The 18,215-nt window shown below is 43.3% G+C and overlaps 2 protein-coding genes across 12 annotated transcripts in view; one reads left to right on the top strand and one right to left on the bottom strand.

Annotated features, from left to right (window-relative positions):
* The window catches only part of ZNF583 (zinc finger protein 583), a 34,523-nt gene that overhangs the window by 14,754 nt on the left and 1,554 nt on the right, over positions 1–18,215 (bottom strand). Inside the window, exons 1-2 of one of the 11 annotated variants that reach the window (XM_021095094.1) lie at positions 5,185–5,625; positions 3,305–3,404 (exon numbers count right to left, since the gene is read on the bottom strand). The exons of 2 other annotated variants lie outside the window; for them this stretch is intronic. In XM_021095094.1, the coding sequence (XP_020950753.1) occupies positions 3,305–3,313 (9 nt within the window). In that variant the 5' untranslated portion in view covers positions 3,314–3,404; positions 5,185–5,625. Of the gene's footprint in view, positions 1–3,304; positions 3,405–5,166; positions 5,626–18,215 lie in introns of those variants that run through there. 8 more of the 11 variants (XM_021095095.1, XM_013998831.2, XM_013998830.2 and 5 more) reach the window with 8 other exon arrangements.
* ZNF582 (zinc finger protein 582) overlaps positions 14,180–18,215 on the top strand; it is a 31,993-nt gene continuing 27,957 nt past the window's right edge. Inside the window, exon 1 of the mRNA XM_021095103.1 lies at positions 14,180–16,831. The gene's annotated coding sequence lies outside the window, so the exon portion shown is untranslated. The remainder of the gene's footprint in view (positions 16,832–18,215) is intronic.

An 18,215-nucleotide genomic window follows, 5' to 3' on the forward strand; every position in this document is an offset into this window, starting at 1 on the left:
TGTTTGCAGATGCCATAACACTATACATAGAAAATCCTAAAGGTGCTAGCAGAAAACTATTACAGCTCATCAATGAATTCAGAAAACTTGCAGGATACAAAATTAATATACAGAAATTTGTTGCATTCCTATATACCAATAGCAAAATATCAGAAAGAGGAATTAAGGAAATTATTCTCACATCAAAGAGAATAAAATACCTAGGAATAAACCTATCTATAGAGGCAAAAGACCTATACTCTGGAAACTGTAAGATGAAACTTACAGATTACATTGATGAAAGAAATCAAAGATGACCAAAAAAATGGAAAGTTATGCCACGTTCTGGGGTTGGAAGAATCAATATTGTCAAAATGATTACACCACCCAAGATAATCTACAGATTCAATGCAATCCTGATCAAATTACTAATGGCATTCTTCACTGAACTAGAGCAAAAAAAATGTTTAAGCTCCATGGAAACACAAAAGACCCCAAATAGCCAAAGGGAGGTTGAAAAAGTAAAAGAGAACTGGCGGAATTAGCCTCCCTGACTTCAGACTATACTACAAAGCTATAGTAATCAAAACTGTGTGGTACTGTCACCAAAAAAGGAATACAGACCAGTGGCACAAGATAGAAAGCCCATAAATAAACCCACACACCTATGGTCAATTAATCTGTGACAAAGGAGGCAAGAATATACAATGGAAAAAAGACATTAAGTAGTGCTGGGAAAATTGGACAGCTGCATGAAAAATAATGAAATTAGAACATTCTCTAACACAAAAATAAACTCGAAATGGACTAAAGACCTAAACATAAAACTCCTAGAGAAAAACACACAGATACGCTTTGACATAAATCACAGCAATATCTTTTTGGATCTACCTCCTTAAGTAATGAAAACAAAAACAAAAATAAACAAATGGGACCTAATTAAACTTAAAAGCTTTTGCATAGCAAAGGAAATCATAAAAAGAAAATGAAAAGACAGCTCATGGAATAGGAGAAAAATCACTGCAAATGAAGCAACCAACAAACAAAGGATTAATCTCAAAAATATACAAACAGCTTCTGCAGGTTTATATCAAGAAACAATCCAATCATATTCTGGACAGAAAATGTAAATAGGCATTTCTCCAACAAAGACAAATGGCCAAAAAACACATGAAAAGATGCTCAACATGACTAATTATTAGCGAAATGCAGATCAAAACTATATAGAGAGGTGTCACCTCACTCCAGTCAGAACAACCATCATCGAAAAGTCTAGAAACAATAAATGCTGAAGAGGGTGTGGAGAAAAGGGAACCCCCACCCTCCCACACACACTGTTGTTTGGAATGTAAATTAGTACAACCACTATGGAAAGCAACATGGAGGTTTTTAAAGAATAAAAATAGGAGTTCCCATCGTGGCTCAGTGGTTAACGAATCCGACTAGGAATCGTAAGGTTTCGGGTTAAATCCCTGGGCTTGCCCAATGGGTTAAGGATCCAGCATTGCCGTGAGCTGTGGTGTAGGTCACAGATGTGGCTTGGATCCTGCATTGCTGTGGCTCTGGCATAGGCCAGTGGCTACAACTCCAATTAGACCCCTAGCCTGGGAACCTCCATATGCCGCAGGTGGGGCCTTAAAAAGACCAAAAAATAAATAAAATAAAATTAAATAAAAATAGAACTACCATATGATCTAGCAATGCCACTCCTGGGCATCTATCTGGAGAAAACCATAATGCGAAAGGATGCATGCGCCCCAATGTTCACAGCAGCACTATTTACATTAGCCAAGATGTGGAAACAACCTAAATGTCCATCAACAGAGGAATGGATGAAGAAGATCCGGTACAGGTGTACAGCGGGATATTACTCAGCCATAGAAGAGGGCGAAATGGTGCCATATGCAGCAACATGAGTGGACCTAGAGATTGTCATCATGCATGAAGTAAGTCAGAGAAAAACGAATGTCATATGGTATCACTTATAGGTAGAATCTAATAAAAAATTTATACAAATAACTTATTTATGGAATGGACGCAAACTCACAGAGTTTTAAATCAAACTTATATGGTCACCATAGGAAAAACTGGGGGAGGGGCATAACTGGGAGGATCAGAATGACATATACATTACTGCATAAAGTGGATGGTTAACAAGGTCCTACTGTATAGCACAGGGAAATCTACTCAATGGTTAGTAATAACCTGTATGTAAAAAAAGGATCTATTAGTATATGCATGGCTGATTCACTGTGCTGTACACCTGAAGTTAATACAACATTGTAAATCAACTATAGACCAATATAATCAAAGAATAAAAAAAATAAAATAGTACCATTACATTATCATATAACAAAACTAGTAGGCACTAAATTCCATGAAAACAGTCTACTTTTATTTACCACAGTATTGCTAGCACTTAATATACAGTTAATCTTTAATAACTATGTTCAGCAAATGAATAAGTAGTTTCTATTCTTATCTGTATTTCCATTTGTTTCTGGACATTATATCCTGATCTTTTATTTCTTCTGGCTCCTATTCTACACTGTTTACTGTTTAGTTATTACAGATGTATAATACAGATGTATTTGTTAATACATCTGTCATAGGAATAAAAGTACTTCCTATTATTCTTTTTCAAAAAAATTTCCTGTTTTTCCATATTAACTCCACTGATCTTTACTGGATGACCAAGAACATTCCAGCTTTAGCCTGCTATTAACTCAGGATGTGCCTAAAATAGGGCCTCATTACTCCCATGGAATCCTACTCTTCAAAGCCCACAGACTGCCTGAAAAAAGTCTCTGCCCTAATCGACCCATACGTTAACACTCAAGTTCCTGCAGATCCTACTCCTCAAAATCACCTTGAGCAAGAGACCCTATCATATACTGCCAATTACCCAACAGCCTTTGTCTTGTGTACCTCTCAAACACACGTCTGTGGACTCTAAACTTACAGTCCCATCTGAACACACACCTCAACCTCAATGAATCAAGTTCCTATAGTGAAGACTTTCATATCCTACCAAGAAGTGTATTTATTTATTTTTGCCCTTTGAAACTTCCAACTGAACACCTAACTCATAGGAAGTGATAAACTCTTTCTCAAATAAACATGAAAATTCTGGCTGAGGGAAAAAAAGGGAAGACCACTGGAGTTTGGTCGACCTCCTTTTACTAGACTGGAAAACATGAATGAATGGGGTCACTGAATGAATGAAACTTTATTAGGATGGGGAATTTCAAAGGAAAAGCAAAATGTTCATATAAAACCTGAAAAACAAGGCACTTCAGGGAAGAGAGAAGAAATGCTTCCTTACCTCGGACATGGCTTTAAGAATTTAAGAATTTATAACAGCTCTTCTGTCCTCCTCCTCAGGCTCCTCTCTGGGAGAAGGGCACTGTCCAGAGAAAACAGAACTGGAGAGGAAGAAAGAAAATGTAAAATGCTGGGTCTGCTCTCAGCTCCCAGCATCACTAGCCTAGAAACTCCCCTTTCCTTCTCTCTGCCCTTCTCCTCAACCACAGAAGTAGATAAAAGGTGTCACTGAATTGGTCATTCCTATCTAAATTTACAACGCTTTCACCTATGTGCTTTATTTCATTTTTTTTGAAGTATAGTTGATTTATAATGTTGTATTAGTTTCAGGTGTTCTCAGTGTAATGACTCAACATTCTTATAGATTATACTCCACTTAAATCCCCCATGTGCTTTAGATCTCAATATGCAATATAAACTTTCTGTGCATAAGACACCTCCTTGTTTATATTTATAAACAATAACAGTTTTACCCCTCAGAATGGCACTACCAAGTAGGGAGTATTTCCCCCTTCACACAGGGGGGCTCTTCATCAGGGAAATTATCCAAGGCTTCAAGGTAATAAGTAATTAAGCCCAGGTGGAATCCAGGGTCTGACTCTTTAATCTTTCCCCCTTATGATGATGTGAAAAGGAAATGTATCTCCATACTTTCTAGATGAGATAAAGCTACAAAGTGAATGCCTGAAAGAAAACATCTTTACACAGAATAAGCCACAGAGGGGTTATGTGGTCTGGAGGACACTAGACCAAAGAGGACACTGCTTCTGGCCCTAGATTATGATAAAATGCACCTGAAAACCAATCTCAACTTCTCCAAGCTATTTCCTCAGAAAGAGGTTAGGGGGTGCGCTGTGCAGGAACGGTCACTGCAACCCCTTAATCATGAGAAATTCTCCACTAACTTCACTGCCTCGGAGAGTAAAGCAATTATCTCAGGAGCAACATAACTTAGTGGTAAGAACCACCAAGCTTTGAGGGTCAGAATGCTTGCACTCGAAACATCTGATCCACTACTTATAAGCTTTGCAAACTCCACTCTAAACCTCAATTTTCTCATCAGCAGGAAAGTACCTACTCCCTATCAGTGGCTGAAGAAACATGAGATGATCCACAGAAAGCACTCAGCACAGCACTCCAGGCGCTCAAAAAGCATCAATTATTCAGTCATTTATTTTCACAGAGAGCACAGAGTAGGTCTCCTCTTCCTTTTTCCTCCCCAACTCCTCGCTGGGAGAGGGAGAGAAAGACCTTCGGTGTCAGAGAGGACTAAGGTCCAGCGGCCCAGTCTTCGGCAGTCCAGGCCTAGGCTTTCTCGTCTCCAGCTCTCTTCCCTCTCCCTCCTCTTCTCTCCTTAAACTCCAGCTCTTCCCCTTCATCTCAGCCTCTCCCCCACAACACGCTCTGCCAAATCCTGAGCATCCCAGGCTCCCACACCACAAAACCCCTCACGCTGACAGCCTGTGGACATGCCCCCGAGAGGTCGCCTGCCCTCCCCTCGCCGTGGGTCACGCTGACATGACGACCCACGGTGCCATGTACTGTCACACGCACTGAGGTCACACCATCTACAGCAGGCTCGCGTGTACAGACACAGCTGCGCGTTCCCCGTCACAGATACTGTCACACCAACTCACGGCCCCACCACACACACGGTCACCACGTTCACACGAGGTCACGCAGTCACTGTCACACACACTCTCACGCGATTCCACACTGCCTCGCACACAGCCCCAAGGTCTCACACAATGTCACGCATGGTCTCACTGTTCAAACACGGCGACAACACCTTGACACAGTCCCACCCGCCAGAGGCCCCCTCACACGCCCGCTCCCGCCCCGCAGGCCTGCCCAGACGCGCACCCGCCGCGGGCTCCTCACCGCCTTCTCCCCGAGACTCGGCACTTCGCTCCGCGCGGTTGGCAGAGGCCGGGAGCCGAGGCCCCGCGGCCGGGGCGGGACGCGACCTGGGGCCGGACCCGCGGGCTCACAAAGGCGCCGCGGCGCTCGGGCTGGCGGTCGGCGCCGGCAGCAGTGGCCGCTGGGAAATGGAGTCCGAGGCCGAGCGCGGGGCGGCGCGGTGCATCCTGGGACTGCTCGCCGAGGGCGCAGCGGCTCCAGCCTCGTCCCTTTCGAGTCGTCTTCGCCGCGATCCGCCAAGCCCTGGACTTTCCGACCCAGAACCGAAACCAGCCCAGCACACGTAGTCTGTCAGAACCCCCGAGTCCCGCCCTGAACTAGACGGGCCTGTCCGGACTGCGCAGGCGCTGCTTGCTGGCGTCGCGAAGGCGTCCAGAGGCAGTGCACGCGCCGGGCGCGCGTGGCGGAGCGAGCCGTGGGGCGCACGCGCAGTGGCCAAGCCCGCGCAGGGCGCACGGACTGCGGCACCTGACCTGGAGCTGGTGAAACGCAGGTGGCAGTGCGGCGCGTGGAGGGCGGGGGCCCGCACGAGAGGGATTCCGGGAGGATGCGGACGTAGTTACGAGTTCAGGTGCTCGGGATTTCCTTTCTTGTGTTGTTCTCTTTCTTCCCTTTTCTCCTTACCCTGTTTTTCGTTCTCCATTTATTGAGCGCCTGCTGTGTGCCAAGCTTGTAGGCCCTGGGGATGTAATTGTGAACAAGCAAAAATCCCCACCCATGGAGCTGGATGTTCGAATGCGGGAGAAATTTAATAGTTAAAAAAAAGAATACTAATATATATTGGGAATTGATGCGCGCTATAATGAAAAGCAGAGCATAAAGATCATTCTTTCAGTTCCTTGTTTTTTCAGTTAATATACTCTTGTTACTATTCGACGTATGTCTGAAAGTATAAACTCCTTTTTCTAGCTCGAACTCACAGTCATGTCTCACCTCTTTTGAAACTGAGTTATAGGATGCAGTGCTTCAGTGTAATTTGTCTTACCAAACTAACCAATGACAAAGCATCATAGGAGGTGGGAACTTTTATATTGGGGAAATGTAAAAATGCAAATATTCACAAAAATATCGAAACACTGCATATGGTAATAAAATTTTGCATATAAGCAATAAGGACAAAAGCGGAGAAATAACAGTACATTTGTTTGAAACTACACAACTTATAAAACTAATTGTGTGATGATGAAGCAACCTGTAGAAATACTTCTTGGGTTAAGTTTTTGGGTTTTTCTCTAAGGGAGGAATAGAGCTGTTAAAAATTCCACTAAGACTACAATATCAGGAAATTGTTGCTATGTGTAAAAAGTAAAAGAAACACAACCCACAAAAACTAATTGGCTTGGGGTTTCAGTGTTGCAATTATGACTGATAAACTTACCCCTTGCTTTTGGAAACCATACAAACATTATGTAAGTTAAGACATATCAGTAAATATCCAGGCATTTGCAGCCTTTTCCACATTTCACAAATGTATGAAGAAATCAGGCATCTTTGGCTTGAGGTAGATAAGTGATAACATTTTTTGTTTTCATTGATTACCTTTTAAGCTGCTGCTTTGGCAGAATCCTCTACAAATCTTGTATCAAAATTTACTGTCGGAGTTCCCTTGTTGGCGCAGTGGTTAATGAATCCGACTAGGAACCATGACATGGCGGGTTTGATCCCTAGCTCTGCTCAGTGGGTTAAGGATCCGGCGTTGCCATGAGCTGTGGTCTAGTTTGAAGATGCAGCTCGGATCCTGAGTTGCTGTGGCTCTGGCGTAGGCTGTTGGCTACAGCTCCGATTGGACCCCTAGCCTGGGAACCTCCATATGCCGTGGGAGCGGCCCAAGAAAAGGCAAAAAGACAAAAAAAAAAAAAAAAATTTTTAAACTGTGACTTTCATATAAAACATTTATCATTTTCAAATCGATAATCAGCAAATAGATGTCTTCCTAGCATATATAAATTTAATGTAATAATTTAAAGTACATAATCTTGAGTATAGAATCTGAGACAGAAAGACCCACTTATTTTTCCCATGTCGTCACGATGAAGATGTAATACATTTAATTTCATGGGTTAGTACTGGAGAGAATTTAAGTCTATACACTTTTGAGTTAAGTTTTGTATGAGGTATGCTATCAAAGTTCTCTCTTTTTTCTTTTGAGGTATGATATCAAAGTTCTGTCTTTTTTCTTATGGATGTCTAATGGCTCTAGAATTATCTGTAGAAAAGGCTATTCTTCCTCCATTGAATTTCTTTTGCACCTTTATCAAAAATCAGGTATCGGACACGGACTTGTATCCAGGATATGTAATGAATAGATACAGTCAACGAGTTAAGGACCCCACATTGTAACTGCAGTGGCTCAGGCTGCTGCCAAGGCCCAGGTTAGATCCCTGGCCTGAGAACTTCCACACGCTGGGGATGGGGAATATTCATAAAGTAACTACTAAAAGTACAATTAACACAATTTAAAAATGGGCGAAAGCTTTGAATAGGCATTTCTACAAGGAAGATAAACAGATGGTCCAAAAGTAGGTGAAAATATGCTCAACATCATCAGTCCTTGGGAAATAAAACCACAATAAGTAACCACTTCACACATACCAAGATGACTATGACATAAAAGTTAACAGTTGTTGGGGAGTTCCCGTCGTGGCGCAGTGGAAACGAATCCGACTGGGAACCATAAGGTTTCGGGTTCGATCCCTACCCTTGCTCCGTGGGTTAAGGATCCGGCGTTGCCATGAGCTGTGGTGTAGGTTGCAGACTCGGCTCGGATCCTGCGTTGCTGTGGCTGTGGCGTAGGCCAGCGGCTACAGCTCCGATTGGATCCCTAGCCTGGGAACCTCCATATGCCGAGGGAGCAGCCCAAGAAATGGCAAAAAGACAAAAAAAACAAAAACAACGAAAAAGCCAAAAATAGTTATCATATGACCCAGAAATTTCAGTCCTAGGTGTACACCTAAGACAAATAACACACATGTGTGCAAAACCTAGTACACAAATTGTTCACAGCAGCACTATTCGTGTTGTAGCCAGAGCAGAAAAGCCTCGAGTGCCCATATTATTCAGACATCAAACATAATAAAAGAAGTACTGATACGCATGCGACATGGATGTATCTTGAAAACATTACACTATGTGAAAGAAGTCAGTCACAAAAGTGACTGTGTAGTGCATGAATCTATTATGTGAAATACCCGGAATAGGCAAATATCGGAGAAAGAAAGTAGATTAGTGGTTGCTTTGGGCTGATGGGAGGAGATGAAGAATTAGCATTAAAGTAGGATTTCTTTTTGATGTGGTGGAAATTTGTAAATTTAGATTGTGGAGATAGACAACCCTGTGAATATACTAAAATACCATTGAACCGACTACTTGAGTAGGTAAACTTAATGGTCCATAAATTATGTCTCAGTAATAGTGTTAAAACCAATGGAGGATATTAGTGTGGGTTTACTTCAGATTTCTCTTTTTTGTTCTGTTGAGCTATGTGTGTATTGATTATGGTAAGCATTGATCCTGGGTAGCAGTCTCCCAATTTATTCTTTGTTAAGACAGTTTCAGCTATTTTTAGAGCACATGCCTTTCCATATAAATTTGAAGAACACCTTATTAAAGTCTACAAAAAAAAATCTTTATTTCCGTCTGTTTGGCTTGGATTTTTGTTCTAGCTTCTGGATGTAGGAACTTAGAATAGTAAGACCCTTCCTTATTTCTAATGTAAGCATTTGGTGCCATGAATTTCCCTCTTCGCCCTGCTTTAAATACAAAGTACAGATTTTGTTGGGTGGTTGGAAAGAAAACCTACCCTCCTCTTTTTCTTGCTTCTCAAACACTGCACAGCGCTTCTGACAGCAGATGCCTCAGCATGTTTTCCCCCCCACACCAAGCAATTCTGCAAAACCAGCTGGCTGGCCTAGAACTTAATTCCAACCCTATCCACCTGGAGATGGCATCAGCTCCCAGACAGTAAGGGCTCAATCCCAGGAGACTGCGCCTCTTCAGATGCCGATCACAAGTCCTGGTTGTCGCCTGTGTTTCTGACCAATGAGCTCTTAGCTGGAGACTCCCATGACCCCTCTCCTCAGGTTTGATTAGCTGGCTGCAGTGGCTTACAGAACCCAGAAAAAGCATACGTAGCCGTTGACACATTTAGTATCAAAGCTATAATAGGAGTTGCCCTTGTGGCACAGTGGAAGCAAATCCAACTTGTATCCATGAGGACACAGATTCCATTGCTGGCCTCGCTCAAGGGGTTAAGGATCCGGCATTGCCCTGAGCTGTGGTGTAGGTCGCTGATGCGGCTCGGATCTGGTGTTGCTGTGGCTGTGGCATAGACCGGCAGCCGTAGCTGCGATGTGACCCCTAGCATGGGAACTTCCATATGCCAAAGGTGCGGCCCTAAAAAAAAGGATATAATAAAGAGTACAGGTGAACCTCCAGATGGAAGCAATTCAGTGAGCAAGATTTATAGGAAGGGACTGCTTCCTGACTCTCGTATGGATGTCTTCTCGCAGTAACCTTCTCGCAGTAACCTCACGTGGTAGAAGCAGTAAGGGAGCTCTAGAGGCCACGCCCCCAGCATACAGATGTTCCCTCCTCCAAGCCACAGCTGTGACCTATGCCATAGCTGCAGCGATGGCAGATCCTTAACCCACTGTGCCACAGTGGGAACTCTTCAGGGATCCTTTTTTTTTTTTCTTTAACGTTGCCAACTTTATTTTGTGCATTTGTTTCAGACTGTTTAGTTTACAAGTTTCAAGGCTCTCTCAAATTGTATAATTTGCTTGAGAAGCACATTTAAAACACTTTTTTTTGTTTAAAGCTACGTTCAACATCAAACACGTAACTTTTGACAACTTCCATCTGTGGACAAAGCTCATTAGTGTTATTTTCTTTCTTGTTAGGTTCACACCCACGGCACACGGAAGTTCCCAGGCTATGGGTTGAATCAGAGCTACAGCTGCCGACCTACACCACAGCCACAGCAACGCCGGATCCTTAACACACTGAGCGAGGCCAGGGCTCAAACCCCCAGCCTCGTGAATACTAGTTTGTTACTACTGAGCCAAGATGGGAACTCCTCATTAATGGTTTTTTAAACAGCACCTTGCGTCCAACGTGACTTTATAAAGAAAATATGTATTTGAACCCTTATTTGATTATCTGCACCATTAAAACATTTGACTTAAATTATTGGATCATCCCAAGCTGGTGTACTTCTGATTTCTCACTGTTTAGGCTACTTTGCCTGTCAGTCTGATTGTCTTTTTCAGTGGTCTTGTATAATTTTTCGTACAATAATTAAAGGCAAAGGACTAGATGCACCACTGTGAGAGATTACACATGACTGTACCTTATTGCACTTAATCAAAGTGGTGTGGCGATTTATAATCGCTTGCATTGCTTCACAAAGTAAATGTTTCATGTCAAATACTAGATCAGCATCTAAGTCATTTCTACTGAATCCTGTTTAGATAACAGGAACAAAAGAAACCCTCAGCGGCCAGTAGCAGCTTTGGTTTTGGGGTGACCACTGGACACATCGTGTTAAGGATCTGAAGCAGACCACGCAGGAGTTCCCATCGTGGCTCAGCAGTTAAGAATCTGACTAGCACCCATGAGGATGTAGGTTCAATCCCTGCCTCGCTCAGTGGGTTAGGGATCCTGCGTGGCTGTGGCTGTGGAGTAGGCTGGCGGCGACAGCTCCGATTCAACCCCTAGCCTGGGAACTTCCATATACCGAAGGTTCGGCCCTAAAAAGCAAAACAGAACAAAACAAAAAAAAACAAAGTAGACCACACCCTGACATAAGGTAAGCACTGCTAGCGTCCGGTTTTTTTTTTTTTTTTTTTTTTTTGGTCATGCTGTGATGCAAGATCTTTGTTCCCAGACCAGGGTCTGAACCCTGGCTGCAGCAGTTAAAAGTCCTAAACCACTGGACCACCAGGGAACTCCATATTGTTTAAAGTCCTCCTCCTGATCTAGAATTTATACCAACTGCCGGCTCAGCCTGCCAGCTGGGGGGCCCCTCCGATGGAGAAGCACGAAGCAGTTAGGTCTTGCACTTGCCCTTCCACAGGTGCTGCCTTGTCCTCAGAACTGATGGCTTTCACCGAAGCCCAGGAGACAGCTCCTCACCAAGAATCTGGATTATGAAGGACTGTGTGTTTATTTAGGGGCCTGTGCTGGGCCCAGCAATGCAAAAATCTAACGCACCTTCACAAAACTTACTGTGAGCCGTCCAAGCTATCTGGGACATATCCGAATAAGCGGGTGGCCCTAGGTGGCAGTTTCTGCAAATAGGCCGTGAATACACCTTAGCCAGATGAGTTAAGTTCAGGCAGCTCAAGACTGGAGGCCCGTTCATGCGGAATACACGACAAGGCCACAACTGGGTTCTATCCCCCCTCCCTGCAGATGCCACCCACGCCGCGCTTGGATGACCCCCAGGGAGAGGACACTCGGACTCACAGGGAAGGCACAGGAAGATGCAGAGACTGAAGGAGCCCTGACCTCTCCCTGAGGAATTTCAACCTTGGCTTGGCTGAGGTGTGAGGCGTCAAGTCCCAAGCCCCACCGGTAACCAGGTGCCGCCTTGCTGCTCGAGGTTAAAAGGGCCGCCGAAAGTAGCCTCTCTAGCTGCCGCTGCTGCAGCCTGACCCCAGGGGCTCCAAGGCTGAGCCATCAGGGATCTCTTTTAAGGGCACTAATCCCATTTCATAAGGGCTCCACCTTTGTGACCTAAAATCAACTCCCAAAGGCCCCACCTCCAAATACCACCTCATGGAGGGTTAACTTTTAGTTTTTTAGGGCTGCACATGCAGCATATGGAAGTTCCCAGGCTAGGGGTTGAATCGATGGGTGCTACAGATACAGGCCTACACCACAGCCACAGCCACACCATATCTGAGCCACATCTATCACCTACACCACAGCTCACAGCAATGCTAGATTCTTAACCCACTGAGCAAGGCCAGGGATCCAACCTGCATCCTCATGGATACTAGTCAGATGCCTTTCTGATGTGCCACAAAGGTAACTCTGACTTTCAACTTTTGAACGGGGAGGAAGGACAAAAACATTCAATCTGTATTACCAAGCAAATTCTGCTCACTCGGGGGGGAGGGGGGTAAAACTACATTTATCTAGAAGGGAGACTGCAGCATCTGATTAGATGGGGGTCATGAGAGGAGATGAGTAAAGGACACCTGGGTTTCTAGAGTGAGTGGGTAGTGGTGCCAGGTGGCTTAGGTGCACAGCTCCATAAGTCTGAATAAAACACACACAGCTCCCTGAAATACACAGTCACACACTCAGAGTGAAAAGATTTATGAGCAAAGATAACAAGCTATGAAGACAATAGTCAAAGATGAATAACAGATGAAGGTAAAATACTTGAAAATTTGAGGGAAATTAAAAAACTTCTCAAATAATTAGAGGGCTCAAATATGTATTATTGATAAAACTTTCTTTACAAATAAATACATATTTGAAATATTAGAATAATGAAACACTGAAAACCATTTGAAATTTCTTGCAGTTAACTTAGAAATATGCAATCTTAGAACAGCACATGCTAATGTCAGTAGTAACAGCAAAACACAGGTAAACCTTAAATAATTGCTATTAATGAAAAAGAAAAACACACAAACCAATAGAAACAAAACCATAGTTTTGTTTCCTTTCCTTTTTTTTTTTTTTTAGGGCTGCACTCATGGCATATGGAGGTTCCCAGGCTACGGGTGGTATTGGAGCTGTAGCTGCCAGCCTCCACCACAGGCATTGCCATGTGGGATCCCAGCCAAGTCTGTGACCTACACCACAGCTCACAGCAATGCTGGATCAACCCACTGAGCAAGGCCAGGGATTGTGTCCTCATGGATACTAGCCAGGTTCGTTAACCACTGAGCCACGATGGGAACTCCTCCTTCTTTGTATAGATTATATGTCGGGAAAGTTATGGGAGGGGCCCACGGTCATATTCATATACGAGGTGAGTAGCTAAGACAGGGTCAGAATCCGCTTTATCGTTTCTTGCTCCAGAACCATGCCTCCCCACAGTTAACCTCCATAAGACAGAGCCTTCCTTGTGAATCTTGTAAGGGGCCGTGACCCATGACTCGTGACTCGATTTGTACGTGTAGACCTGGATTGTAGACACTGCTAACAATACCTCATTTTGACGATAACCTTTTGTCTCAAAAACGTACATAACCATGCTTTGACCTCTGACAGGTGGAAGAGTCCTCGGAGCTTTCAGAATGAATGTCTCTGGCTTAGAATCCTCAGGTTGGTTCGAATAAAAATTTCCATTTCTTCCTTAGATCAGTTACTGATTATTCCTTTAATAGAAATTTCAGAGGCCTGGTCATAAAAGACAATGCAGATTCTGGATCACTCATTCTAGGGGAGGCCAGTGATCGTGTCATAAAGACACTCATCAGCCCTGTGGAGGGGCCTATGTGGAGTGAAACAGGCCTCTTGCCCAAAGCCAGTGAAAGCGGAATACAAATCAGATACCGTGTCCTCCGTTTCTTGTTTGTAGGAAATAGGCTTCATTCAGCCTCCTTGACTTTCCCTGAGTTCCAAAGGGCAAATTAAAACAGTTGCTTAACAGGAGTTCCCACCGTGGTGCAGGGGAAACAAATCTGACTAGTATCCACAAAGATGCCGTTTCCATCCCTGGCCTTGCTCAGTAGGTTAAGGAAACAGCATTGCCTCAAGCTGTGGTGTGGGTCACAGATCGGCTTGGATCTTGTGTGGCTGTGGCGCAGGCTAGCGGCTGTGGCTCCAATTCAACTCCCTAGCTTTGGAATTTCCATATGCCACAGGTGTGGCCTTAAAAAAAAAAAAAAAAAAAAAGCTAAATAAAATAAAATTAAGAAAGAAATGAAAGAGAATTACTTTATAGAAGAAATGTTTTCATCATTCTTTTTTTTTTTTTTTTTTTTTTTGTCTTTTTCTAAGGCTGCACCCAGTGGCACATGGAGGTTCCCAGGCTAGGGGTCCAATCGGAGCTGTAGCTGCTGGCCTACACCGCAGCCACAGCAACTCAGGATCTGAGCCGAGTCTTCGACCTACACCACTGCTCATGGCAACGCCAGATCCTTAGCCCACTGAGCAAGGCCAGGGATTGAACCCACAACCTCATGGTTCCTAGTCAGATTCGTTAACCACTGAGCCACGACGGGAACTCCCTCATCATTCTTTTAATAATAAGTAATATTCACAATTAGTCATTGATAAGTCATGGAAATTTTTTAATCTTCAAAGTACAAATTCTACAGATAGCATTCAGTTCACCACACTTTAGAGTGTAACAAATTCCAAACAGATGGAAATAAATGCATTTAAAACATCCCTATAAAGTTCAACAGAAAAATATAGACGTTTATAATTTAAGGGTAAGAAAATGACTTTTGAGCAAAATAAAAGGCAGAAAGAAAAAAACTGATTTTCCTCAATATATAACAGAGTAATACAAAAAAGCTACCTAATAAAAATACTCACCAATTTAAGATTTCAGTCCAGACATCTCCCCTGAAATCACATTCATTGTTTCCACTTGTGTGTCTAACAGACATTTCAAACTGTCACATTCCAAACCAAACACAGCGACAAGACTGTGACTCTGGACTGCCACATGGGCTGCCCACAACCAACCTATCCCTACTTGGGGTCCTGGGGTTCCTTGCCTTCAGCCTTGTCATTAATGTGAGGCCCCACTCAAAACCTGTTCCGAGTTAGGTCATGCAGCTGCCTGACACTCAGCCTCAGCAACGCCAGTGGACCCACCCCACAGCACCGACCAGCAGCCCTGATACTAAATCCATCCTTTGTGTTTATTTCTTGGGAAAACCAGCACAAGCCCAGAATGGCCCCGTGACCTTCTCCTCTGGGCACCTCACACTCTACCTCCTCCAGGTCCCAGCCCAGAGTCCAGGGCACCAGTCTGTTTGGTTCTGTTTCCAAGAGACCTCGTGGCTTCTGTGACATCATGAAGAAAACGTCTTCTGAAGGTGCTTTCTCCAAAGTTCCACCACCTTGGCTCACTCATCACTCAGCAGGCAGAAGTAGCACTTCTTCCGCCTACAGGTACTAAGGTCTGGTTTGCTGGCAATACCAGCTCTGTAACCTTTAGCGAGTCACTTAAGCTCTCTCCATTTCCATTTACTCCACTGTCAAAATGAGAACGATAATACCTACGTTATACCGCAAGTATATGGGACGGACAGAGCACAGCCGCACAGCTTTTAAAATGATGAGTTCGGGACTGTTGGAATCTGATAGCTTTTCAAAGATGGAGGAGTCTTTCAACAAGGTGAGAAGAAAACAGTTTTTTCTTGAAGAATAAAAGGGACAGGACCCTGGGAATAGGGTAGAATTTAACTGGATGCTGCAGGGCATTTGTTCTCTCATGCTTCCTTCCCTCCTTCTTCCCTCATTCAGACTCGCTTAAGCCAAGGCCAGAACTAGAGTGAGGTGAGTGAAGCACTCCTTCAGGCATGACATTTAAGGGGACACCAAAAACAAAACAAACAAAAACCAACCAGAAAAAAAAAAAAAAAAAAAGAACATGGTAGTTCAATAAAATACTTTTAAAAATGAAGGTTAATGTCAAACAGATTTTTTTGTCATTTCTAGGGCTGTACCTGCGTCATATGTAGGTCGCAGGCTAGGGGTAGAATCAGAGCTGGAGCTGCTGGCCTACACCACAGCCACAGCAACACCAGATTCTTAACCCACTGAGCAAAGCCAGGGATCGAACCCAAGTCCTCGTGGATACTAGTCAGATTTCTTTCTGCTGAGCTACAACAGGAACTTCTCAGATTAATGATGAACGGAACATCAAAATCTGAAAGACAAGATCTGGTTACTATGTTAAACCAAAAAGTGAGCAAGATTGAACTTCACACCTTAAGAACCTACAGTCCAGAAGAGGTGCAAATTCAAATCATTTGATTAACTATGATCACTCTGAAGTGACTAATTTTTTTGTAACAAGTTATGTGTGGGGAGATAATTTGAGACTACAAAGATATCCCATTCGTTATCAGTCTTCACCAAGAGATTTAAAATCAATGAGATTTCTGCCTAAATCAATTACTACTATGATGGTGGAAAGATATTTTCTAACTCGTTCCTTTTAGAGTTCTTCTATAAGTTCTTTCCCTTCTCATCCATTCATCATTGTATTTATTTATTTATTTTTGTCTTTTCTAGGGCTACACCGGTGGCATATGGAGGTTCCCAGGCTAGGGGTCCAATCGGAGCTATAGCCGCTGGCCTACACCAGAGCCACAGCAACGCCAGATCCCAGCCGTATCTGCAACCAACACCAGAGCTCACAGCAATGCCAGATCCTTAACCCACTGAGAAGGGCCAGGGATTGAACCCACAACCGATACCAGTCGGATTCGTTAACCACTGCGCCACGTCGGGAATTCCCATTCATCATTTATTTTAGTATGGACATATGAATATTTTATTGAGTTAAACTCTTAATGTAGTTATACTGATGCTCAGATTGTCCTAATTTTGCCCACAGAAGCCTCCTTCAAGCTAAATCCTGAAGAGCACACTTCAAAGAGCTTTGACAAACATATGCATTCAGGTAATCACCCCAAATCAAGATATGAAAGTTTCCATCAACCCAGAATGTTCCCTTCTGTTCCTTTTCAGACTTTCCCCAGACCCCTGGACCAAAGCAACCACTGATCTACTGTCCATCATATAGTTTTGCCTGTTTTAGAAATTCACTTCAAATAGATATATGTGCACCTTAGCTTACCACCAAAAATTCAAGGAGACTCCTATGACTATTTCTGGAGCTCTTTCTCTGAGTATCTCCTTCCACTCCCACACTCTGCTCATCAAATTCTAGTTACTTGAGTTTCCCCAAGCTCTGTTGTCTCACTTTAGCAAATCTGCTGTGCTCTTCTTGGGCTCCTCCTTCCTACATTGTCTCAACTATGCCTTCAAGTGAGAAAAGGCCACAGCAACTGTAGTATCTCATTTATTCTCCCTTCTCTCAAGGATCAAAGTCTTGCACTACCAGTTGTCCAATATCTGAAAAGACAAGTATTATCTAGTTTTCCGTTTATAGAGTGGGATAGCAAGTTTAGTTCTCTTATACCGGCACAGGTGTAAGCAGGGAATCCTCCATATTTTTTTGAGCATTTCCCTACTTTTTGGCACAAGAAGATATTCCATACTCATCTAGTACTTTCCCTGCCACTGTCCTAGAATCAGCCATTTCCCCAAGAAACTTTGATTCCTTTTATTAGAAAATGGTATTTAGAGACCAAGGTCTGGATACTTAGGTATGCTTATTGATACTGGGGCATCACTGCTCCCAGGGCCCATTCAACAAATAGAGTAGAAAACATAAAAACACAGATACTTTTTAAAAAATAACAAGACTAATTTTTTTACTTTACAAGTTTTTGAGTTACAGAAAAACTGCAAAGATAGTACAGAGGGTTCCTATATTCCCTGCACCCACTTTCCTCCACGACTAGCACACATTTTTTACAATTAATGAACCAACATGAATACATTACTATTAACTAAAGTCCACACTTTTTCTGTTCCAGGATCTCATCCGGGATACATTGTTTTTAGTAGTTGTCTCCCCTTAGGTTCCTTTTAGTTGTGACCATTTCTCTGACTTTTCTTGTTTTCATTGACCTTAACAGTTTTAAGGAGTTCAGGGCAGATATTTTTTCAAATGGCCCTGAATTAGCGTGTCTGATATTCTGCCATTACACTGGGATTATGTGTTCTGGAGAGGAAGACCACAGAGGTAAAATGTCATTTTCACCACATCTTATCAAGGGTACATGCAATCACTGTGCCCTCACTATGGATGTTAACATTGATCTAGTGAGGGAAACAAACACACTTAAAAAAAAAAAATTTTATGACCACACCCACAACATATGGAAGTTCCAGGGCCAGGGACTGAATCCAAGCCACAGCTGCAACCCGCCTGGATC

This window comes from Sus scrofa, chromosome 6 (genome assembly GCF_000003025.6).
Source record: "Sus scrofa isolate TJ Tabasco breed Duroc chromosome 6, Sscrofa11.1, whole genome shotgun sequence".
In the NCBI taxonomy this organism is placed as follows: domain Eukaryota; kingdom Metazoa; phylum Chordata; class Mammalia; order Artiodactyla; family Suidae; genus Sus; species Sus scrofa.